Source organism: Homalodisca vitripennis, chromosome 6 (assembly GCF_021130785.1).
Source record: "Homalodisca vitripennis isolate AUS2020 chromosome 6, UT_GWSS_2.1, whole genome shotgun sequence".
NCBI classification, from domain to species: domain Eukaryota; kingdom Metazoa; phylum Arthropoda; class Insecta; order Hemiptera; family Cicadellidae; genus Homalodisca; species Homalodisca vitripennis.
The window spans coordinates 41,057,214-41,082,289 of NC_060212.1; the positions used below are offsets into that span (position 1 = coordinate 41,057,214).

General features: G+C 35.0%; 2 protein-coding genes across 4 annotated transcripts in view; both read right to left on the reverse strand.

Annotated features, from left to right (window-relative positions):
- Positions 1-372: 372 nt before the first annotated feature.
- Positions 373-25,076, reverse strand: part of LOC124364304 (probable RNA polymerase II nuclear localization protein SLC7A6OS) — a 33,171-nt gene continuing 8,467 nt past the window's right edge. For 2 of the 3 annotated variants that reach the window (XM_046819677.1, XM_046819675.1), the window contains exons 2-7: positions 12,610-12,750; positions 11,217-11,369; positions 9,390-9,481; positions 3,589-3,717; positions 2,258-2,310; positions 373-1,102 (exon numbers count right to left, since the gene is read on the reverse strand). In XM_046819677.1, the coding sequence (XP_046675633.1) occupies positions 879-1,102; positions 2,258-2,310; positions 3,589-3,717; positions 9,390-9,481; positions 11,217-11,369; positions 12,610-12,750 (792 nt within the window). In that variant the 3' untranslated portion in view covers positions 373-878. Of the gene's footprint in view, positions 1,103-2,257; positions 2,311-3,588; positions 3,718-9,389; positions 9,482-11,216; positions 11,370-12,609; positions 12,751-14,752; positions 15,020-25,076 lie in introns of those variants that run through there. The other variant, XM_046819676.1, reaches the window with a different exon arrangement.
- LOC124364306 (ribonuclease P protein subunit p21-like) lies at positions 15,954-17,133 on the reverse strand. The gene has a single exon (XM_046819679.1). It carries the CDS (start codon positions 16,983-16,985, stop codon positions 16,623-16,625), a length of 363 nt encoding a protein of 120 aa, XP_046675635.1. The 5' UTR covers positions 16,986-17,133; the 3' UTR covers positions 15,954-16,622.

Consider the following 25,076-nt stretch of genomic DNA (forward strand, 5'->3'; position numbering starts at 1 on the left):
CACATGAGTGTGTTTGTATATTTAATGTTCAAGCCAGTGACACCACGGTTGCAATATGAACTTTTATAAATCATCAATGCAGTTGATGCCACAGTGATTTTGTCTTATTGTGTGTGCCTTTTGTCTGCATCTGTCATCTGGCCTGCACACCTATGCAGTTGCCTTAAGACAGTCAACCAAAACACCTAATAAACCCTTTTAGCCCCAGTGTCCGATATATCGGACTGAGGTAGTATAGCTAAATGCTCAACGTCCGTCCGGTATATCGGACATCTTGAGAATTATTGTAGCTGGCTTATAATATGTCCAAATGCCATCAGGTTTGGTATAGCGATCGGTGAAGAAACAGGCTACATACAAAAACAATAAACATTACAATTGACATTGTATTTTGTCAGTAACTTTAATGGCTTTTTATTTTGGCTTAAACTGGTGTGTGATGACTGAACATTGCTGGGCTGATTTCATCAGAACATTTTATGTACCGGTACATCATTATTATTTTTGCATTACATTTCCTAAATAATATTGTATAAAATATACATTAATTGTAAAAAACGTTATTCATAAGATAACTATGGCTCTTTACAAAAGAAATATATTGGTTACAAAAAAACACATTAAAGTTTTGTACAGCAAATTAAAAGTTTTAGATAATGACCAAATTGTGAATGGCTCCCAAATGTTTTCAATGGGCTTGTATTAACTGAACCATATCTGACATAATGATGTGTGCTTATACCAATGAATGGCTATCAGTTTTAAATAACCAATAAAAAAACCACAATTTTATGTAAATACTTTATGTACAAAATATAAACTATAAATACTGTATAAATTTACAACTTAAAGACTTAATGGCACATAAAATAAAAAAACTACGACGACCGATCACTGTCGATGTCACTGTCACAGAAGTAAAAGTCACTGTTTTCACTCGCATCAGAGTCGAGGTCTTGGACCACTCTTTTCTTGTATGCTGCATAGCCGTAACCGTAAAAGTCAGCGTCACTTGAGTCGATGCCGACGGTACACTCTGGTTCATCTATCCCGTAGACTAGATCTTCCTCGCCTGCGTCCGATGACAAGGAGTGAGTATCACCTGATTACAAAATGTTTAATCATAAATTCAATAAAGTAATAATCCAAACTTAATTAAATGTGAACATTTTTTCAAAAATATTTTTTTTGGCTTGAACATTTTTTATACACATACTTGTCAATCAATTTGTTTTACGATTGAAGAACCAATTTCAAATAACTGATTAACACATGTCACCCTGATTAGGAACTTTCTTAGTGCGGCAAATTCTGAAGGTGAGAAATTAAATATTTAAAATGAACAATTTCCACCCCTCCCTCCCAAAACCTCATTAATAAGTTTACTTTTACTTACACACATACTAGCTATAAACATAAAAATACAAGTTCATACATTATGGATTATACATTATGAATTGAAGTTTATATTAACATGAGATAATAAGAGCATTTGTTTAAGAATTTTAATCTCAGCAAGGTTTGTAATGCTATTGGTGATGTTTATTTTCAAATTGTTATTGAGTTTATCTAGCTATTATTTTACGTAAGGAGATGTGAAGACCTACAGAATTCATTATTGATACTACACAGATTAATCCTGAAATTTATCTTTATATATGACTTATTCCTTTGTATTGTCAGGACTGTATATTTGGGAATTTGTACTGTATTGGAAACATCTTTTGTTTTAACAATAAAATTGTAAAGGTTTTAGAAATAAATGATAGAATAATTGAAGATTCTTGGAACAATTTTTATATTATATACCACTAGTAATGATCACACAATTTTTCCATACTAACTTTTATTCTGTGTGAAGCCTTGCAAAATCAACAGTTTCATTTTCAGACGATTCCACCAATAATAATCATAGCCTCTTAAAAGATAGTATAATTATTATTGTCTATTAACTTTGTACACCTATAACCTAGTCTAGGTTTTCCTTATTATTCTGTGTCAAAACATTACTAAAACGAAAAATTTTAAAATATTTCTGCTACACTGTGGAGAGTCATCTTTAGTGAACAGATGTTATACTGAAACTGTCTGTAATAAACATCCGCTTACACAGACGAGTTGAGGGGGGAGGCCAGAGCTGTAACTTGGCTAATCAACAACCAATATGAACAAATCCATGGTTTATAAATGAAAAAGTTTGTTTTTAACATATTCTTATAGATATAACTCGTTATGTTATTGAAAAAAAAATACTTACTCATATTCAAGCCTCCCAGCTGACAGGCTAACTTCATGTCATCTTCTCCGATACTGAAAAATATCAAACACACTTTAGTATTGTTTTCTTTGAGATTTAACAAAACATTTAGTTTATAGTTGATTTTATTACATATTCAATAATACTGACATTAAGATATTAAAAACTCCTAATAAAAGATGAAAGTTTCAAATTTTACAAATATTCAAAATGCGCACTAAAATTTGAAACGGGATTTTCCTAACACTTATTTTGTGTCAATATTTAGTTTCAAAAACATTAGTAAATCCCTTAATATAGCTCAAGACGAGTTTGAGGGGGGTGAACTGCATCTACACAACGTTTACAAGTATATGAAGCAAAATAAGTTTTTAACCTTACACACATTCTAAAAATGTTTGCAGTTCTACGTAATTGCAGACTAATTCATAAACCTTCAAAATAGTTTATTTTGCATACAATCAACCGCATACATCTTTTGGAAGTAATATTTAAGAAACCACCTCTAAAAAATATCCTGGATAGATTATTAATTTTACAAAAAAAACTATACAAACTATGCTAAAGTTGAATTGGTAACAGGCTGTGAAAGAACCTTTTAAACAACTCAACATAACGACTTAAAATCTCCCCTCTTGAGAGCCAATCATACACACATACATACATAGCAAGGCACAGAGGTAAAAAAACATATTGGAAGTAAATTTACAAATTCACTTCCAAATCTAGTAAAACCATGTAAACAATTCAAAACACAGGGGTTGTTTGCCCATAACTTTTGCTAGAAATGGCATAGAGAAGTTTTCTTAGTGTCATTGTATTTATTGAATAGACCTTTAATATGAAATGTCACAAGATGGGTGTTACATTTTGAAAATTTAAAGTTACCCCCTTTGAAAAGGGGGCTGCAATTTGTTTTAAACCTCCAAAAAGTATTTTAATATGTATGGTGAAGATTTTACATTGATATCTCAATCCGTTTGGAATATATCCAGACGTATCAGGACTTAATTTACACCCTGTGTATGTATATATTCCTCTCAAATGTGAATATCAGTTTATTTACTTATCTCATGGCCAATAAGAAAACCCCTAATACAATACCTCCCTATGCAATTATATACTCAATAAACATAATTACATTATTTACTGAGTTGTTGAATGAATTAACTCGTTTGGTTTTTTCTTATTGGCTATAATATAAGTTAAGAACTGATATACACATTAGAGAAGAAGTTCTCTGGGAGCAAGGAAGAGTGAAGAATTTCTACACTTCTCTTCACCGGATTTTTTACTTGTGTAAATAGCCTGTACAATAGTTTATAACTTACCTGTCAGGATCCTCATCTGGATAATCGTTTCTCCAGTTGTTTTCATCATTCGAATCATCTGATTCTTCTTCAACATCGTACACCTCATTAGAATAGTCTTCAAACACTAAGTCATCCAGAGGATGACAGCTGAAAATAAACAATCATTATGTGAATAATGCAATAATAATAATTACACTGTGTGTGTAACTCATTATTTGTGTGTACATGCTATATTACAGGAAATCTCAATTAAAGTAGTTCAAAACTGTAGGAATGTTAGAATGTCCATTGCACCACAAAAAGCTTAATTTTGCATTAGTTATTCTAATAATATAAGGCAAGCAAATATACGAGGTCTGTCCAAAAAGTATCCAACCGCCCACCAGTAGGCGGTCGCAGCGTAACCGACCAGCTCGAACCGGTTATTGGAAAGGAGGGGTGAGCCTACTTCTTCCCATATTAGGCATTGAATATGATCCGGTCACTCAGTGAGTCACAGCGCTCTGTTCCGTACAGTACTGCCATGTGTGTGCATCGCATTTCAATATGACTGAACGTGTTGAGCAGCGCATTTGCATTAAATTTTGCCAAAAACTTGGCCATTCAGCATCAGAGACGATTACTATGATAAGGATCAGTTAGCCATTCCGCAAAATGAATTTAAAGAGTGTTTCCGGAATTGGGAGGAGCGTTGGAATAAGATAGTGGCTTGTGGAGGGGAGTACTTTGAAGGGGACCAGATTGCCGTTGCCGCTGAGTAACGTCAGTTCATGCCAGACGTCAAGGTCGGATACTTTTTGGACACACCTCGTACACCACACCAGGTATTGCATAACAGGCTTTATAGCTCATACAAGTTTATAGCTCATTTCATTCTGATAGTTAGGCTCAATGAGTTACTAAGTCACATGTCAAAATGTCACATGATTGTACTAAGTTCGTTTACAGATTCATTTATCCTGTGATTTTCTCTTTGACATCATGTTTACCTATAAAACTCATTTAAAAATGTTCGCTAGTGCTTAACCAAATCACGTGGAGTGACATGCACCATCATCCAACTCAGTGTTGACAATACAGAAATTAAGTTTCATGCACAAATTTAAAGTCTATAGCCAGTTTGTTCTTGCAATGTCATGTGGCGAGGCAGGCACGCATTAACTTTTTCCAGTCCATCGAATAATAAGCTTCATTAAGGCTCAGCAAATTACCATTGTCACTAGAACAATGGTTTGTCACTAACTGATAAGGTTAGTGAATAAAGCTGCAAAACAGAATAATACCAACCACTTAAATGAAGCGCTCAGTAAACTCAAAAACACTGTGCTGCTCAGAAGTGCAAACGTAATGTTAGCTGGAGATTTCTAGATTTTTATGGTAAAAATATAGCTCCTTAGAATTTTTAGACAAAAAAATTCAAATTTCTTCATTTTTTATTTTTTTATTTACAAAAGTCTGTCATGTGTTTGAAAAAATTTGAATTTTAGGTTACGAAATTGTTGTTTTAAAGTACTTTAAAGTATTAAATGTTTGTAACTTTATCCAATCATATAATGCTTGCCAAAGCTCTACACACCTAGTCAGATTTTTTTGCCACTGAGTCAATAAGGTATCACTATTGTGGAGTTCACCAACAACTCCCCCACCATTATTCCTCAGCCTATGTACTTTCATCCACTTCTGCATTTTTTCCATTTATTTTTAACCCTAGAAGTAGCACACCATATTGCGGAACATTAGATCATTGTCTAAGTAACAATTCCGCATATTCAACATATTAACATACATTCATATTACATCACTTTTAAACAAGTAAATATTATCCTATCGCAATATAATATAATCAATAACCTTAATGTGGTCTTTTTTGTTACTAACACAGTTTTTCTACTAGAACATGCATTCTGCAGATTGTTTTTAAAGTAACAGCTGGTGACTTGCATCGCTTGTTTATTTTCATCTGTTATTATCTTCGAAGTTTCATAAAAATATGTTTAATATAACATATGTTTTAATAACAATGTTTAGGTAATATAAACTGCACATTTTCTGAAAACTGCATAAAATCTGGGGTCAAACGTATATTTTGCATTTTTAACATATATTGCATTTTTATTTATATATATATATATATATACGAGGGGGTACCCAAAAAAACCGGAATTATTTTATAAAAATTATATATTATCAAATTTTTTACAATACGACCTTATCTCCTTCAAAATAATCTCCATTACAACTAATACACTTGTCCAACGGCATTTCCATTGATCAGACATTTTTTTGTAGTCATCTTTAGAAATGGCTGCAAGCTCAAGGCTTCGGTTTTTTTCTTAACCTCTTCAACGCTGTCAAATCGTTGACCTTTCAAGCCTCTTTTCATGTGTGGAAATAAAAAAAAGTCGCATGGAGCGAGGTCAGGCGAGTAAGGTGCGTGGGGCAGAGGAACCATGCCGTTTTTGGCTAAAAACTGCCTAAACTGAGATGGGCTGTGTGTGCCGGTGCGTTGTTGTGGGTGGAAGAACCAGTCTCCAGTCTGCCACAAATCGGGTCTTTTCTGGCGAACACTGTTGCGCAATCTTCTTAAAATCTCCAAATAAAATGTTTGGTTGACAGTCTGACCTGGAGGAACAAACTCAGAATGAACAATGCCTTTAGCATCAAAAAAGCAAATCAACATGGTTTTGATGTTTGATTTGACTTGCCGACATTTTTTTGGACGAGGTGAAGATGGCGACTTCCATTGGCTTGACTGTTGCTTCGTTTCTGGGTCATAACCATAGCACCATGACTCATCACCAGTAATTACCTTTTCCAGAAAATCGGGGATCATTTTCGAGATGTTCTTTCAGAAGGCGGCAAGTTTCAAACTCGATGTGCCTTTTGATGGTCAGTCAGAAGTAGTCCTTAATAGGTCAGTCCTTAATAACTAGATCAAATTATTTTTTAGAATTGCCTCAAATAAAATTAGAGAAAACCAATAGAAGTCACATTAAAATGAAACTTAAATTTTTTAACAAATTACCTGAAAAGGCATGGACTGTACCCCTGCAAAGTTTTAAAAAAATAACAGAAAGGTGGTTTAAAAACAAAATATTTTTTATTCAGTGAATGATTTTTTGAACTGTGATATTAGTAGCCTAAGATTTTAAATTATTTATTCATTTATTTATGATAATTTTTAACTGTGTGTAGATTCAACTTTTAAACCTTACATTAATTTTAGTCAATAATTTATGTACTTAGTTTAGATTATTTATTGACTGTCATATTTATTCAATTGATCTTACATGAAAAATATGTGCCTAATATGTATTTTTTAAGATTTATATGCTATGATCATTGTAGATAATTAGCTATGACTTTGTCAATTGCATTTCTATGGATTGCCTAACAACAATAAAAACCTTGAATCTTGAATCTTGAATCTTGAATCTTAAATCTTGAAGTCGAGGAACAAATTTGGCAGCAACCCTTTTCAGTCCTAAATCTCCTGTTAAAATTCGCTGAACCGAGCTCCAAGTTAACCCACTACTCTCTGATAGTTCCTCAATTGTCTGTCGACGGTCGGTGAGCACAAGTTCACGAATTTTCTCAACATTTTCGTCCGTTCGAGAGGTTGATGGACGTCCAGAACGAGGTTTGTCTTCAATCGACATGTCACCATTTTTAAATCGAGAGCGGAACCACTCGTAGACCTGAGTTTTCCCCATGGCATCATCTTTGTAAGCAGTATTCAACATTTAAAATAGTTTTCTGCAGCATTTTTTACCAAGTAAAAAACAAAATTTCACAGCTGTACGTTGTTCACTTAAACTTGCCATGACAAAAAACGAAACAAGAACAAAACAGGGTTAGCGAAAACAGTCACTACGAACGAACAGAATGCACCTAGAACAACGGAACTGGGGTACTGAGCTCGCAATGGGTTGCGCGACACACGCCTAGCGGCAGGAATGTGTACTACACGTTGCCGGCTGCCAGCAATACAATTCCGGTTTTTTTTGGGTACCCCCCTCGTATATACTCCAAGAAAACTGAATTCAGAAATGAATAACAAAACAATTTTTTCTCTTAGTTTTGAAGCATAAAAAATTAATTATTACACATTACATTTTCAGTATTGGTTGTAGTTAAAATAAGTTTTAGAAAAATCCTTAATGGGTACCTTACACCTTGGTAAAACACTGTGCCATTAAAGTAAGTTGGTAGGGTTAATAAATAAAAAAAATCCCCAGTATTATTTGCAAAGAAAGGTACAAATCCATCATGATCTCACAGTGAGAAAATAGCTGAGTTACAATAGTACGTCAGGATTAACAATCTTAAAGCCTATCACAAATCAAATTTAAACAAATATAGTCGATCAGATTTTCCAAATCTTAAAATTTTGAGACTACAAACACTACAACATCAACTGGTAAAATGTTAAGTGTATATATATCAAAATTATCATACACTTTTAAATATTTGTTGACCTTTAGTAAAAAGTCCCCTAAATACACTTTCTCTACTATGAAATATATTTTTAAAGTAAGTACCGTTTTGAAATTCCGCCGCTCTAGTTCTGTGTTTGGTGTCCCACGCTTGTGCACTGTCTACCTTCATCTGTTATTAAGCTACAGACACAATTACAGTAACACCTATAGTTTGTCATCTGTTAATACATATTTCAAATGCCCCTGTCAATTGTGAATCACACCGACTGTGAAGTACGTGCTGTCGTTTGTTTTCTTGGTGCTAACGGTGAGAAAGAAGTTGAAATCCACCGTAAGAACTGTTAAGTGTATGGGCAAGAAGATGGCCAGAAGAATGTTTTATGATGAGAAACGGAGTGTTCAACCCTCAATGATCACCAGCGATTCGGTGTAGAAAGTGAATAAGAACATACATATCATCTTAATTTCTTCGTTATCAGAAGAGTTTCCTCAAGTTTCAAGAAGTGATCTCTACGACATTTTTATCAAAATACATGTTTTGCTCTATGACAATGCCCATCCATATGCCGCAAAACAGACTCAAGATCTCATCACAGCATTTTGCTAGAAACAGTTTGATAATCCCCGAAACAGCTTCAATTTAGTGCCCTGTGACTATCATTTTGTTTGTTCATCAGAAGAAGCTTCTTGAAGATCAGCAGTGCAATGATGAGCTACTTTTAAAGAATTGAATATACTGACAGTGACTTCTCTATATATTCTGGAAACGATATTGTACTGCTTATCAAAAGACTTTCCTCGAAATAGTAATCTTCATGAACATAACACAAGACATGGTCAAGACTTTCCACTACCTCTTCACAGAACAGCTGTATTTGAGAAAAAACCAACCTATGCCGGGAAAAAACTGTTTAATGCTCTGCCAGAAGAAATTAAGAAAAATGGAAACAATCACATTAACATGAAGACTGCAATAAAGAACTGGCTCTTGCAAAGAACCATCTACACAGTGGAGGAATTTTACTTATGGAGAGTGACAACTTGACAGAGAAAAACATGAACTTTTATATTTTATAACTATATAAACTTTTTGTTAATTGACGCTACTTGTAAGCTTAAAGATTATCAATAAAGAATTTCTGATTTCTGACAATAGCATCAAAATGATCGTGTTTGCACTCGCTGTTAAATCAGATGGTAATTTTCTATGACAACAGTATACAAAAGGTTATGTTTTTGGGTATGATAAGTGACTTAATATTGATGACAGACAATTATGTGGAGTAGTAGATAAAAAAATTTTACTTGAATTTTTTATATATCAAAACGGTACTTACTTAAAACATGCCTTATACTTTGAAAGTAAATCAACTCCCTTACCTGATGGGATTATCCATCATCTTCTCATCGAGTTTACAGTCAGGAGCGTAGTAGATGTCATACACATACTTCTCGGGTTTTTTATCAAGGTCCTAAAAATATGGCAATAACAAATTATATGCAACAATACTTCGAACACTTTTAAAACTATGTAACATGTTACCTTTTTTTACAAAAAAAAATTAAAGTAATGATTATTTGAATTGTGAAATTAGAACACATATGTTTTTTTTTGTAACACAATATAATAGGAAGAAGTGAGTTTTGTATTAATTTGAATTAATACGATGTCTCTGGGCAACCCTATGTATGTCCAGGATTGGCACATCACTAACCACAAATGTGGAGATATAGGAATGCAAGGGTAGATCGATAGGTCTAGTCTACTGCAGGGGATGACTGTTGGAGTTGGTGGGACTCCCTAAGTGTTAAAGGCTGTTGCTAGACTAGACATTAGGTCATGCCTCCCTCCCTGGTTTGACTGGACTGGCTGATTAAGAGCAGGTTTCCCCTTTTTCCAAGGAAACATGACAGATAATGACCAAAATCCTTCCTCATGGATCTCGACAGAAGGCTGCCCTTACCCCCTACCTTACCCATCCAGAATATCCTGTCACTCCAGAAGCAGAGCAATGGTCCTTTTAGGACTATGTGCAATTTCTCAGCTTCTTGTCATAAGATAATAACAAAATAAGAGACGACTCTGGACCTTACTAAATTATTTCAACCATCAATCATTACAATTTTGATTGAAATAGACTTTTACATTTTGTTTGCTGTTTAAGAGAATTAATTGATTTTAAATAGTATAAACTTGATGTTATAAATTTATTTCAAATAAATGATTCTAATCATTTATCTTCAATTTAACTTAAATCTTTACTTCCAGTTATTCAGATTATTATTCTTTCTGGCATATCTGGTAAGTTACAAATATTTTTGCTTGCCCCGAAAATAATATCGCAACTAGTTACATAAGTCACACAATTCTGTACTTGGCAATCGAAAAGCAGTAATTGTCAAATCTCTTTATTATTGTACAGTGATACTTTGCAATCTAAAATATACCAGTGCAAAATGTTCATTTTGCGCTCCAATTTACACTTTCATCACAATGATATACAGGAATCACTTGGGAACACAGATGGATGTGCGGAGATGTGAAGAGGAGAGTTTGTTTGTTGCTTTCATGCATAAAATATTCAACCAATTTTACTGAAATTTTACAAGGGCATTCTTAGGGTCCCTTGTTAACATATACACCTATTCTTATTTCGAAAATCCCTGGGCTTGTCTCTAAAGTTGCGAAAAAATACCATCTTGGTCAAAGTTACATTACAGCAAACAAAATACGAAGTATGTCCAGAGAGTAAGTGAACCCATTGCCACTGCCTCATCTTGATAGTAAATCAAACTCAAAATAATCACAGTGAGTGTATAATTCTTAGTGTTAGTGATTTTTTTATATTACTGACCATTAGCAAATGTCCAGAAAAATCCTGTTTTCTTCAGAATTTTTTCATCATCAAAACCAAACTTTAAAAAAAAGAAGTAAAAATATGCTAAAACAATATACATAATTGTTCTTTAGTATTCTACAAAAATTTCAAAAATATAAATTTTAAATATTTATAAAAAAGTGCATACACATTTAGAAGTACATTTGAGTTATTTAGAATGAAAAAAACTTATTCTTAATGTATTGGAACAAGAACAAATAAAATAGAAATCAAGTGAAAAATAATTTTTGAATTAGATTAAAATTTAATCAACAATACAGCGACTAAAGTTCTCAAACAAATGTCACATGATCACATGAGTACTGACCACTTCAGATATTGTTGAATGTTTGGACGATTCAGAACTGGTCGTCGGAAGGCTTTCAATATCGACAATCGTCAGACTGTGATCACTGGCAGTCTGCGTCGTTCCATCCTCTAAACTGTCAGTCTCGCTCAGGGCACGAAAGCAGTTCACTACCTGCAAAGTAGCAAACATTAATCGATATCCTCAATAATAAAAAGTCAATCACAGAGCCACTAATTTTATTAATGAACTTTCTATTTTATAAAAATGGTAGGTTATTTTATATTAAAAGTTATATTTACTAGCCTTAGAACTGGTAATTAATACATCTGTAATGGCAATGCCATTTTTCCAATTAAAAAACTGTAAAAAAAAAGTTGAACTTATTTATTTCTTAATTATATAAAGTACTGTTTTCTTCATCTACATAAAACTTTTTTACAAGTAGTATTGTATGATACAAATTGTACGTAATTATTTTTCGGGACTTTCTGTGAAATTGATTTTATACTTGCTTCCATGAAATTAAAAGTATAAGCAACGTCAATTAATGCTACTTACCCAATAATCTACTTCACTTCTTTTCAAATTGAATGGACAGTGCATGTAACAACAATTACAGCACCTATACATTTAACTAATTACTTCTTTTTTTCTACGTAGTTAATCAATTAATTTCATATTTTTATTATTCTTGATATAAAACAAATTTATGTGGGGGTGTGTCACTCATATACATATTCACTGACTGAATTCTAAAGAGAAAGAGATTCATTGAACAACCAAACATGTTGCCATAGCAACCAACAACTGCAATGTAACATTCTTGACATGAACAAAATAAAGAAATGAGAACTACCAACGTAATTGACATAAAATACAACAAAATCAAATATATTAAAATCATAATACACAAAAAGATTATCAACACAAGAAGTATTAAGCCCATTAAACCCCCTAGAGGTTAACCTGTTACATTTAAAACCTCTGAAAATATTCAAATAATATAAAGTTCTCAATTGTTTAAAACCATTCTGAGTTCAGTGTTCATAATTTATTAATTAAATTCATATTATTTCATCCATTATACTAAATTAGATTGTTAAAAAAGGAGAGTTTTCTGTGATTCAATTAAATTACTGGTGGTTTAACCTTTAAATTTTACACAACATTTAAGCCAATAAAACTTACTGTACATCGATAAATAAATAACACAATTATTTAAAATAGGTAATTTGGTTGTTTTTGTAATATTAAATATTTTTATGACATGGGTTGTTGTATAACTAATATACTAATAAAGCAATAAAATTAGATTATTTTTGTATAGCTATTACCACTTGTGGCAGAGTAAGAACCATTTTGTGCTGCTGAACCTGATTTAATGACCAATTAAAACAGACATTTAACTTACCTTCAACCTACTGTGTTGGGAGAAAAGTCTGTTTTCGGCTCTGAGTTTGTCGGTGATGTTGCTGATTTTGTGTTTTTTATATGATGATTCCGCTTGTTCAAGCGTATAGGCCTTGGGAATGTACTTGTAAACATTCTCATCCTGAAAAATAAACATTTTCTTTAAAACCTATTAGATATATCTATCATTTTTACAATCAATGAAATCAATCTTTATTCAGTAAAGATTGTTGATCCTTAAAAGTAGTTTTTTCTTAAAGAGCTTTAGTCTGTGATACTCAATTCTGTGAGCTTTTGTGTTGTATTGGCGTCTTAGGCCACATACACGCATACACGAACATACACCACACACATAAATTTCAGATTTGGAAACAAACTTTCTTACAGTTTCTCTTCTATTTAAATTAAAGATGACTCTCAATGCACTTTCTTGCTTAATAACATGCTATCTAAATTTGTCTTGGATGTTTCTCTTTAAATACTTACCATAAGATATGTAAGATTGAATTAAATTATAATAAATTATTTTCAATGTGTTTATGTTACATTGCTTAAGTAGCCATATGTCTAAATGAATACACACCGATAGACGTTTTGCATAGAAAATTATGTACATGCTCGTCCCATGTTAAATTTTGATCTATTATCAGACCAAGAAACTTTTGTTACTTGAACTTGAATAACTTTATCATTAATAAAAATATTAGGTTTACTTTTGATTTTTGCCTGCCTTATTAAAAATGGTATACAATTTGATTTGTTTTAATTTTAAAGAAGGTTTTTACTATTTAAAAAGTCTTTAATTAGTGATAAGCCAATATGAGATGAAGTTTCAATACTTTGCCAGAGACTATAACATTGGTATCATCAGCATAAAGACACACTGAATTATTGTGCCATACCACCCCAGGTAGACTCTTAAGGTAGCACAAAAATAACAGATGTCCCAAATTGGAACTTTGAGGGACACCATATTTTACTTCTTTGATATTTAACTTAAAACTTTCTTTGTATCTGATTTTGTAATGTTCTTTGTAATAATCAGTTTCAATCTATTGTTTTCTTTTTCAAAAAGATATGATTTAAAACATGACGGTTCAATTCAATATATCCCTAATTTTAAAAGTACATCAAATAATTTATGATGTTCTACACTGTCAAAAGCTTTTGACAAATTTAGAAAATTCCTACTACATTTTCCTCTCTGTGTATAAAATAAAAAAGTGTATGGATTCCATAAATTCAATCTATGCAGTAATGTTTGATCGATTAGATCTAGAACAATAATTTTGTGTATCTAATAATTGACTAATTTTAATATGTGAAAAATACTGGTTTAAAACTACCTTCAAAATTTTTGGAGAATATTGGAATTAGAGACACAGGCATATAGTAGGTAACATCTCCCACAATCTCTTTTTTTAAACACTTAAACAAACAGCACAGTGTTAGCTAATGTTGGCACCCACACCACAGATTGTACCTTTGGCCATTGATACGTAAATCCTAAACGTTTACTACATTACAGTTTGCATTTTGTAAATTATATAAATAGCGGTACTGTATGAGGGCAGTTTCATATGTCAATGCAAGGACAGGGAGATGGCAGCACTGATGTATACTGAGGCTACTTTCGGTTAATATCTTCTCTTGAAAAAAACTGAAAGTAATTCCCAGCCATACTGACTTGACTGTTTAATGCTTGTTTAAATCAAGCAAGTCATTAAAAAATTGTAATACCCCAATATAGTCTTCTGAACAAGGACAAAATGCAAGCACTTTAGTGAAATTCAGAATTCCTGTTGTCTCTGGATGAAACATGACTACTACACACCTTAAGCCCAAGAGAACAGTTCAAAAAAGGGTTTGCTGCACATTGAACAGTGAGGACAGTGTTTAAAATAGTAAAAAGCTTAAAGAATGTCTTTAGTACAAAGTGATTTATTAGGTTAACCCTCTTCAAAAAAAAACTCCTAAGTTTGTTTACATCTAATTTTATACTGAAATATACAATGCTGTTCGGTGTATTTTCAGTCAATTAAATAATAGTATGATTCTTTGTTTAAAGTAAAAATTCATACACACACCAAGATATGAAGGTCTAAGACCAAAACATAGGGCCAGAGGTAGATAGCTGCCTTTACCTTCACCCCCTCCCCTTGACCATCGCCTTCTCGTCTCATACTTCTGGATGACACGCTGTGATGCTGCAGGTGATGCCGACATTGATTTTCTTGATAGTATTCCACTTTTACCAGTGGTGGTGTGACATGTGATTGTACTTGTGACTTCTCGTGCTCGTAACTTGAATCTTGTGCAGTGACAACGCATGGGTTAATTTTCTCCTATTTGGACTCAAAGCAGTTTTCGGGGTATGTTTAATCCCTTTTCTTTCTCTCCCTTTTTCTTTCTTTTTGTAACAGCAAGTTGTTAAAGGTGTAAAAAAACGTCGAGGCATAATGATGAGGTCGCCTAAGTCATGGTTAAACAGCAGAGCAAGTTGTACATAAAAAACCCAAACACATACATGAGTGGCTCAGGTTTATGAATCAGTCTTTTATCATCTCTGGTGGGTGCAGGTGAGTTGTACAGTGCACTTTTTCTGCGCAAAGGCATAGTTGGTGCTTGTTCTAGCCAATCTGGATCTTCAGGTTCATGTATTTTTTTTATTGTACACTTTGTTCTGTTGTTAACGTTAATCATGAGTCAGTGGTATCTTTTGTTATTAAGAAGCTTGCACAGTTTTCTGACAAGAAAGAAATCCTAACAGCATGTTTTGGCTGTATATATCCATATTTGTCCTATGCAGTTCAATTTGGGGTGCTGAAACCACAAAAACGAAACAAACTTTTCCCTTGTATAAAAAATCAATTAAGCTGATTTTTTTTGGAATGAAATAATCTTATTCCTGTAGAGCGGCTTTTTTTACTCATAATCTTTTAACATTTTTGGTATCTATATTCTTAGCATCCTAACTCTTCGCATGAAGCATAAGAGTCTTCAACCTACCAACACTAACAGATACACTTTTGAATCGTCAGATCTTTAGATATACCAAAACACAACACTACTTTTTTTTAAACATACATATTACTCTGCAATTAAGTTGTTTAATGAATGCCATTCTTCCACAGCTTTGGTCAGAGTCGGATGTAGTTTTGTTTCAGAAGAGACAAAGCATTTTTAATCCATTAAGAATATTACAGTGTGAGATAGTATTATACCCATCTGTCTAATATGTAAAATAGTGATACTCTAATATCATATCTGATATTTACTATTGTTTACACTGTAACCAGGTGCTTTTTAAAATCCAATCCTTATGTCAACTATTTTAATAGATAAATAATATTGATTGGATCTTTTTCAATGCTTAGTATATGGTCGGATGACAAAGATTTTGACTTTTAAATGAAAATATATAATAAGAGTTTTAATGTTAATGCGAGTTTGAAGTGTGCATGTATTTACATTGGTTAGTTTTATTCAAGGGATTTTACAAATTTCCAATTTTAACAGACAAATTAAGGTTTTCAGTTTTACTTTCAGAATAGTACAAATTTCAGAAAACCAGTCAATTTTTTTCTTAGTTTATTGAGTAACTGATTTTTTTACTTTGAAGAACACCAATCAGTCTTTCAGGTTGAAAGGCTCTGAATTTAGTAAAACGTACTACTACAGTATGTGTACGTTTTTATGTGTACTATAACTTGATTCACTTTTTCATATTCAACATAAATAGGATGTACATATCGATGCATACAACTGCTAAATGAAAATATTCAAAGATACAAATTTCCACATGTTAATAAAAAGCCCTGTTAAAAAGCTTTAATTTAACTGACTACTATGGCCAATGATTAAAATTATGTTATGTATATAATCTACTAATATAATAACAAAGGGTTAACAATAATTTCACAAACCTAAAACAAATGACAATACATTAACCACTTTATTTTCACAAGCAACTCTGTAAGTTTGTTACATTAATTTGCTTGAATCTATTATTCACTAAGATGTAAAAAGTAATTCTTCTTTAGTTGATTCTTCTTTCTTGACTTCATCACTTTCATCAGTTCCTTCACTAACCTTTTCTTTAACAACTGTTGGATTATTACTGAATGTCATTGTTTCTACCACTGCACCTTCGCGTTCTATCCAAATCTTGTAATCTTTTCTAACACCAAATCTTTTAATTGTTCCACAACGCGCACAAGTCCAAATAAGCCGTGGATCTGGCTTCTTCTTGAGTCTAACTCTGGCATTGTCTCCCGGAATCAGAAGAGAATTACAGCCTTTACAAAGTTTCCTTTTCATTTCTGGCTCAGCTCTTACCACTGCCTTCTTTGCTACATTTCTGAAACACTGAACCATAATAAGCAGCCAAATCTTGTGAACCTCTTGAGGAGAAAGATGAGCATAAAGTTGCAGCTTGATATAAGAAATTCATTCTAGCAAAGGCGTCTTTTCCAACTAGCCCCTTTTTTGGAGCCATTATGTCTTCTTGGTTTTACAGGAATCCAGAAAACTGCAATAAAAAACACCTTTTAGGTCTTAATCTATTCACTATGCAATATTATTTTACTAAAGCAGCCTTTAACCAGCTTAATTTTTTTTTCATAATTTCTTGTATGTAAAAGGTGTGTATTTTCTTTAGCTCTGGCATCTTCTAGTCTAAAAGGCAAAAGATTTATATATTCTAAGGGGAAACTCTACATTTTCACATATAAACCTACTAGTACTGTACATTGTCCTCGAACTGCAACACATAATTTGCCCCCTTTTCTTAGGACGAAGTAAATGATACGTAGCAACTCACAAGTAATATCTTCTATAGTAATATCATCCAATTTTTGAAAGAACTAATATTATACATGACGTCATTCTATATTGAACTTCCTATCAAATAATGAATAAAGTATAAAAGAAGGTATAGAATAGAATAGATTTCTTCCACCAACAGTAAGTATAATGATATTCCACCATGACCAATAATAATACAAATTTTTCATATGGTGATGGTATTTATCTGATAAACTAAATCCATTCTCTCGACTTTCCATACAGTTGTACGCAGGCACACATACAAACATACAAAATTTGTGGGATCAAGCCCCAGGATCACAACACTGCCATGAATATCTATCTCAAGTGTGTTCCAAGAACTCACCAACTAAATAAAGAGCGCAGGACTACAGGTAGTGTTTTAGTTGGGTTTAAAATTTTTTTGGATTGGTTTCTAAATTTAGTGTTTCGGAGGACTGTTAATGAGTTTGATCCCAGCTTAAGGAAGGAGGCATTCAGGTGCTGCTGTTCTATGCTGTTGGACTCGAAAGCAATTCCGAGCTCATGTTTCTTATCTGTGAATATCAAGGTCCTGTGTCATACACGTAAATCAATAATTTATAGATAGTGGTTCGTCTATTGGAGTATCATCCATAATAAATCCCACCAAATCATAGTACCATTATACTTGCATCTACTTGTACCATTTGTCGTTAATTTATGATTTTGAGAACATGCTAAATATGACAAATTTATTGCTAAGAAAAAAAAGGAAAAATCCATACATCATATTTTCTGTAGGACGTTTTGACAATTTAATAACACACAAATTCCAAAAAACTTCATTTAGGCTACATATTCTGTGTTATAGAATAAGTAAGAAACCAATGTACAAAAATATTAAAAGTGTATTTAGAATAAACTGCAAAATTGTACATAAATTAAGAAATACATTTTTAGAATAATGTTTAAAACTTATTATAGTTATATTTACTAGCCTACTTTAAAGTTGCTTAGGCTATAACACAAAACATTCACTAGCACGAAATATTTATAACAAAAAGGAGAGAACAGTGTCTGTCTCTTAAAATTAACCACACAACAAAATGTAACCAATTAGAAAATGTAAAAGAAAAATCAATAACAAGATGCAAACGAAAATTGTATAATGGCAATTTGCCATTGTTTTTTTTGTTGTATCAAAAAAAGAGGAAAATAACCAACAAACAAACATCATAGAGGAAGAAGCTGTGGCAAAAATGATGGAAAAAATATGGGATAGTAACAAAAATCTCTGAAATTGGCTGCAGTACAATGAGTGGCCAACACTCAAATGATCACCACTTTATGATTAGCATGATGCCAATACCGAGATTGGATCGTCTGGTTACATGTTAATGGAACATAATACCTCAACACGCTATTTTTAATACGCAGAAAACACAACAGCAAACAATAACAAACAACAACAGACAAATAACAGTATCTCCCATTGGTATCAGCCATTATTAAAGTAGCATACGTACATGATTTAACTTTGTTTGAATTATTTTGGAACAATAATCGTGAACTAAATTAAGATTTGTCTTTTAAGATTGTACTGGAAAGGAAAGGAATGCACTTTTATTTTGGGGAAAGGCGAATGTCCAAGAAAGATAATATAATATAAAGAGCTTATCAGGGCTTTGTAGCCATGCCCGCGGAAAATCATTTGCCAAGGATCGCTTTACCGGTGAGCAGCGTGCTTTCTGTGTACGCGAGTATTACCATACGCTTTCTTATGTGACAGTTCGACGACACTTCCGCGCTCAATACAGACTTCATGATCTCAATCAAACGCCATAAGTGAACATAATTAAATGCTGGGTGCGCAAATTTGAAGCTACAGGATCAACTATGAACCCTCGTCCCATCGGTCGCCATAGAGAAGTGCGTTCTGAACAAAATATCGAGTGTGTCCGAGATGCTGTGGAGGATAATCCACATCGATCAGTAAGAAAACACGCTGCTGCTTTGAATATACCCCGAACCAGTATTCAAGGCATTTTGAAACAAGATTTGAAGTTACACCCGTACAAAATCCAGTTAGTACAGGCATTGAAAGAGACTGACTATCCGCTTCGGCTTAACTACGTAAACGAGATGCTTCGTAGTTTTAGAAATTTCAATAACATAATCTTCAGTGATGAAGCACATTTCCATGTCGATGGATATGTGAATAAGCAAAACTGCCGTTATTGGTCTACAGAAAATCCAAGGGAGAAACACCAACGCTGTTTACATTCCCCAAAGGTTACTGTCTGGGCGGTAATGACTCAAACAGGCATCATTGGGCCGTATTTCTTTGAGGATAACCAAGGGAACACTGTGACAGTAAATTCCCAGCGATACATAACAATGATTAATGATCATTTACAGCCGTTCTTGCAGACGTTACCTCGGGCTAACAGGCAAAGACTGTGGTTTCAACAGGACGGAGCTACGTGTCATACAGCAGGAAACTCCATGACTGCAATAAGGCAGCTGTTTCGTGGGAAAGTCGTTTCCAGATTTGGTGAAATCAACTTTCCTCCGAGAAGCCCAGACCTAACTCCCCTGGACTTTTTTTTGTGGGGGTATCTAAAAATTCGGGTGTACAACAACGCTCCTGCTACCCTCGATCATCTAAAGCAAAATATTCGTGAGGAAATTGAAGACATCCCACCAGAACTCTGCCGTCGAGTATTCGCAGATGTAAGGTTTCGTTTGGCGGAGTGCCGGCGCCGGAGGGGTCTACATCTGGATGATGTAATCTTTCACAAGTAATTTCCCTGAAGTGTAAAAACAGGTAATCCTGGGATAATTGCTGTAAATAAAGCCATTTTTTCTGTTTTTTTTCTTTTTAAAAGTGCATTCCTTTCTGGGACACCCAGTATTATAGTGAAGCTATATTTTTATATGTTAAAAGAAATGCATGCTATATTTAGATTACAGGTTATATTTATTATAATGGTATAGTTTTATTTTTATAAATTAAAAATCTTTACTTACACTACGTTCGAGCAACGTAGTACTTCACTTTACTAGAAATTATTTTGCAGAGTAAACATGTCTAACAGCATTTAAACCGTTTTAATTGATAGTTGATTCAATTCTGGTTGTGGCTCCTTATCATACTGCAGTCCTTACATTACTCAAACACATTAGGTACACCTAAGCCGCAGTAAGACGATGTCGACACCACAAGCCCAATCTCGAGTCATGTGAGTGTAAGAGGAGGCTGCAGTATAATTAGTGGCTACCAACAGAATCGAATCATGATTATCGATTATAAGTATCGATACAATCGAATGCAACATTTGACCTATAGATATTAAAAATTCATCTTTGCCAGCTGTTTTTGTTTAATTTATGTACCGAGTAGCCTAGTGATAGCATTGCCAGCTGTTTTTATTTCATAGTGATGAACATGCATTTATTGCGAATGATGAGTTTAGCTCCAGTTCACCTTTCTCTTACGTGCAGCATCTGAGATCTGATACTGTTGCAGACTTGAGTCCTGAAATCTGAAGTCATGTTCATCTGAAGGCATCCAAAATGAGTCAGCGACGAAGAACAAAGATGCTCAAAACTAACCACCCGCATTGTTTCGACCATATATAAATGGCAATAAATATGAGGAAAATATTTAACATATTTGTAAAGTTTCTTTGATATCTAAGTCTAGGCCATACTTGGTTTTGTTGTTTAATGTTTTTTTAATATGTATGTATTTAAAATTGTAATGTACAAGATTCTTCTTGTTACAGTAATTTATTACAACTCTTATTGTGTACGATTTTTACATACATCGAAGTTGAATAATATCGAATTGTTCAATAATAGCAATCGAATAACGAGTGTAGGCCACTTATTACAGTTTTCCCTACACATTACAAATTAAGTATCGATGATTATACTAATCGATATAAAGATGCAATACTGGAGGGCGATCACCAGAGGGAAGAGGGAGCAAAAGTCGAGAGACAGCTCCCCAGTACTGCCTAAGCTAAGTGGAGCCGCCAGGAAATGCATGGTCTGGTTTCGAAAAAGAGGGTACTCCCAAGGAGAAGCCAGGGAATTGGCCCTAAAACCAATTCCAGAAGAAAGAAATAAAAAATTAAACAAACAAAAGGAGGGAAAGAAACCGAAAAGACCTCACTCTGATGGATCCACTCCGGAGGCCCATCGGAGGAAAAAAACAAAGAACGAAGGAAGTCAAGGGGAACACAAGGAGCAATCTGGACAACCCCAGAAACCTTCCTACAAACAAGCGGTAGCTGGTATAAGGGTGGGGGTTTTACACTCCAATTTTCCCGAGACCCTACTCACAACGGAACAGATGGAGAATATCCAGAGCTTCATCCTGGAAGCTATCGTGGAAGAACAGGAGGGTCCCTACTCTCCAAGATTCTACAGTATCAACAGGAGACAAGGGGTTCTAATCTTCACCTGCGAAAACACCGAAACAGCTGAATGGCTTAAAGGAAAGCAAGACTCCCTCAAGCCTTGGGAAGAGGCCAGTCTGAGGATTGTACCAGAGGAAGAAATCCCTCGTGCGAGAATTGCGACTCCATTTTCCTGATAGTATACACGAAACTACCGACAAGATAACGAAGTTCCTAAAAAGACAAAACAAAGAGCTATCTGTCGGAGAATGGAACGTTCTGCGTAGGAGCGACGAGGGGAAGTCTGTTCTACTCACCCTGGCAGTCGACTGCGCTACAGCGAACAAGCTTGAGAAGGAAGGTCCATGGATCGGCTACAAGTTTGGAAAAGTTCAGCTTAGACTGAAAAAGAAACACCAAGGAAACACAGAACAACCCACAAGGGAAGAGGGGACTTCAGAGAAATTTGAGATGGTCACCACAGAAAAAAAGCACCGCTGAAGAGATGGAAGTGGAGGAGGCCACGAAGGTGTCAGAGCAATCTGTACATACCTTACCTGAAAGGTCTACTCCACAAGCCAGTGCAGCGGTCGAAGATGACAAACCAACCTGTTCTCTCTTCTTGAAGAGGGGACCTTCTCTCAAAGGACCATCCGTCTCGGCTCAAGGAAGAAAAGGGGACAAAGTCTCCAAGCAATCCAAAAGAAGAGACGGAGATGGACCACCTGGGGGAGGTGGGAAAAAGGCGTAAGTATGCGCCTAATACAGATAAACCTACACCATGCAAAGGGCGCAACTGACATCTTGGGAAGAAGGTTTATCTCAACAGGCCTGGATATCGCCCTAATCCAGGAGCCTTGGATCAATAGAGGTTGCATCAGAGGACTGACGACTCAGGTAGGTAATCTCATATGATCGAACAATTGAAAACCCAAGAACTTGTATTCTAACTTCAAAACTAATAACAGCCTTTCCGATTACAGATCTAATAACAAGAGATCTGGTGGCGGCTACAATGAAGGTGGCTTCACTGCAAGGGGTCAGAGAGGTTACTATAGCCTCAGCCTACTTCCCCAACCCGTCAACAAGCTGCCCACCGAAAGAAATAGAAAGACTATTGCAGAGCGCAGAGACAGAGGTTCGGCCCTCATTCTCAGCTGCGACTGCAATGTTCACCATACGTATTGGGGAAGCACAAACATAAACAAAAGAGGTGAGGAACTTCTACAGTTTATGTTCAGCAATGACCTAGTGTTAGAAAATAGAGGGTCAAGCCCAACCTTTATAACTAGAAATAGGAAAGAAGTCCTAGACATAACCCTATCTACAGGACTCAAAAACATAAATATTGACAAGGATGCCTCACTATCGGACCACTGTCCAATTAGGTTCGACATAGAGGAGATAGGGGAAAGATACGTGATCCACAGGGTTCCTAAATCTACCAACTGGAGAGGATACAAAGAGTCCCTAGTAGAAGAGTTGGAAGAAATAGGACCCTTCCAGAAAAATGAATTTGAATTAGAAAGGTCTGCACAAATAGTAGAGCAAGCTATAATAAAGGCCTACGAGAAAAACTGCCCTCCCAGGCAAAACTGGCTGAAGAGGGATGTGCCGTGGTGGACTGGGAGGTTGGAAACATTAAGAAACAAAACGAGGAAATTATTAAAATGGGCAAAAAGGACAGACGATTGGCTCCCTTATCTACAGGCCCAAAATGAATATAAAAAAGAACTTAGAACGAATAAAAGAAGAACCTGGAGGAATTTTTGTAAAAATATTAACAATCTTCCCGAGGCATCCAGGCTTCAAAAAACTCTCCAAACAGAGCATACTAATCCTATGGGGACTCTAGTACAGGATAATGGAGACCTAACAATGAACAGGAAGGAGACCTTAGAACTACTTCTAGAGACACACTTCCCGGGGGGCCAGCTAACTCGTAATGAGGATACTTATTCTCTATATGGGGGGGGGATCCAGTCGGGAGGTGGCAAAAGCCAGACAGTTGTCTAACAGACTATTCACACACGAAACAATTAAATGGGCGATAAGATCGTTTAAGCCATTTAAATCTCCTGGGGCGGATGGAGTTTTTCCAGCCCTTCTTCAAGAGGGGCTGGATATATTATTAAATACTCTTAGCATTCTATTTAGAAGCAGTTTCACCTTAGGATACATACCAAAGAACTGGAGGATAGCACTAGTGGTGTTCTTGCGAAAAAATGACAGGGATCCAACAAAACCCAGTTCGTACAGACCCATAAGCCTAACCTCCTTCATGGTGAAAACTATGGAAAAAATAATAAATAGACACATAAGGGACGTAATATTACTGGAACACCCGCTTAGTCCCACACAACACGCCTACATAGAAGGAAAATCAACCACCACTGCTCTCTGCTCTCCACAGTTTAGTGAGAGAGGTGGAGAATACCTTCGGAAAAAAGGAAGCCCTAGTCAGTGTCTTTATGGACATTGAAGGAGCTTTCGACCGAGTAGCATATCAATCCATGGAGACTGCGATGGAACGTTTTGGAGTTTCCCCAGACGTAGTCAAATGGATAGTAGCCCTCCTAAAACGCAGACAGGTGAAAGCCAAGTACGGGGACGAATCGGCTGCGATCACGGCCCAAAGAGGCTGCCCCAGGGGGGAGTCTTGTCTCCTCTCCTGTGGGCAATGGTAGTGGATAATCTCCTAAGCAAAGCAGAGAAGAGGGGAATAAGGCTACTATGTTATGCGGACGACCTAGTGCTTATGATTAAAGGGAAAAACATAGGCAGGCTGGAACGCCTAATACAAACAGAACTGTACTTCATAAGTAACTGGTGTCATGGGGAAGGTCTGCGGATCAACCCATCAAAAACTAATATGATTACCTTTACCAGGAAAAGGATTTTCCAGCTAGCAAAACCGGTCCTGGAGGGAATCAGCATTAACCAAACAAAGGAAGTGAAGTATCTGGGTTTAATCCTGGATGAGAAGCTCACTTGGAACTCCCATATTATAAACAGGACATCCAAAGCAATAATGGCCCTTGGGGCCTGTAAGAGACTCTTTGGATTTAAATGGGGACTTAAACCCAAAATGATATATTGGATTTACGAAACCATAGTAAAACCAATGGTCACATATGCTGCCTTAGTGTGGTGGCCGAAGGTCGAACAAACAACAGCTGCAAAAAGGCTACAGAGTCTTCAAAGGTTAGCTTGCTTAAGCATCACGGGAGCAATGAGCTCCTGCCCAACACTAGCAATGGAAGCGGTCCTGGGT

Coding starts and splice junctions, on each gene's coding strand:
- LOC124364306 (XM_046819679.1), bottom strand. CDS start 16,985: ATGGTTCAGTGTTTCAGAAATGTAGCAAAGAAGGCAGTGGTAAGAGCT.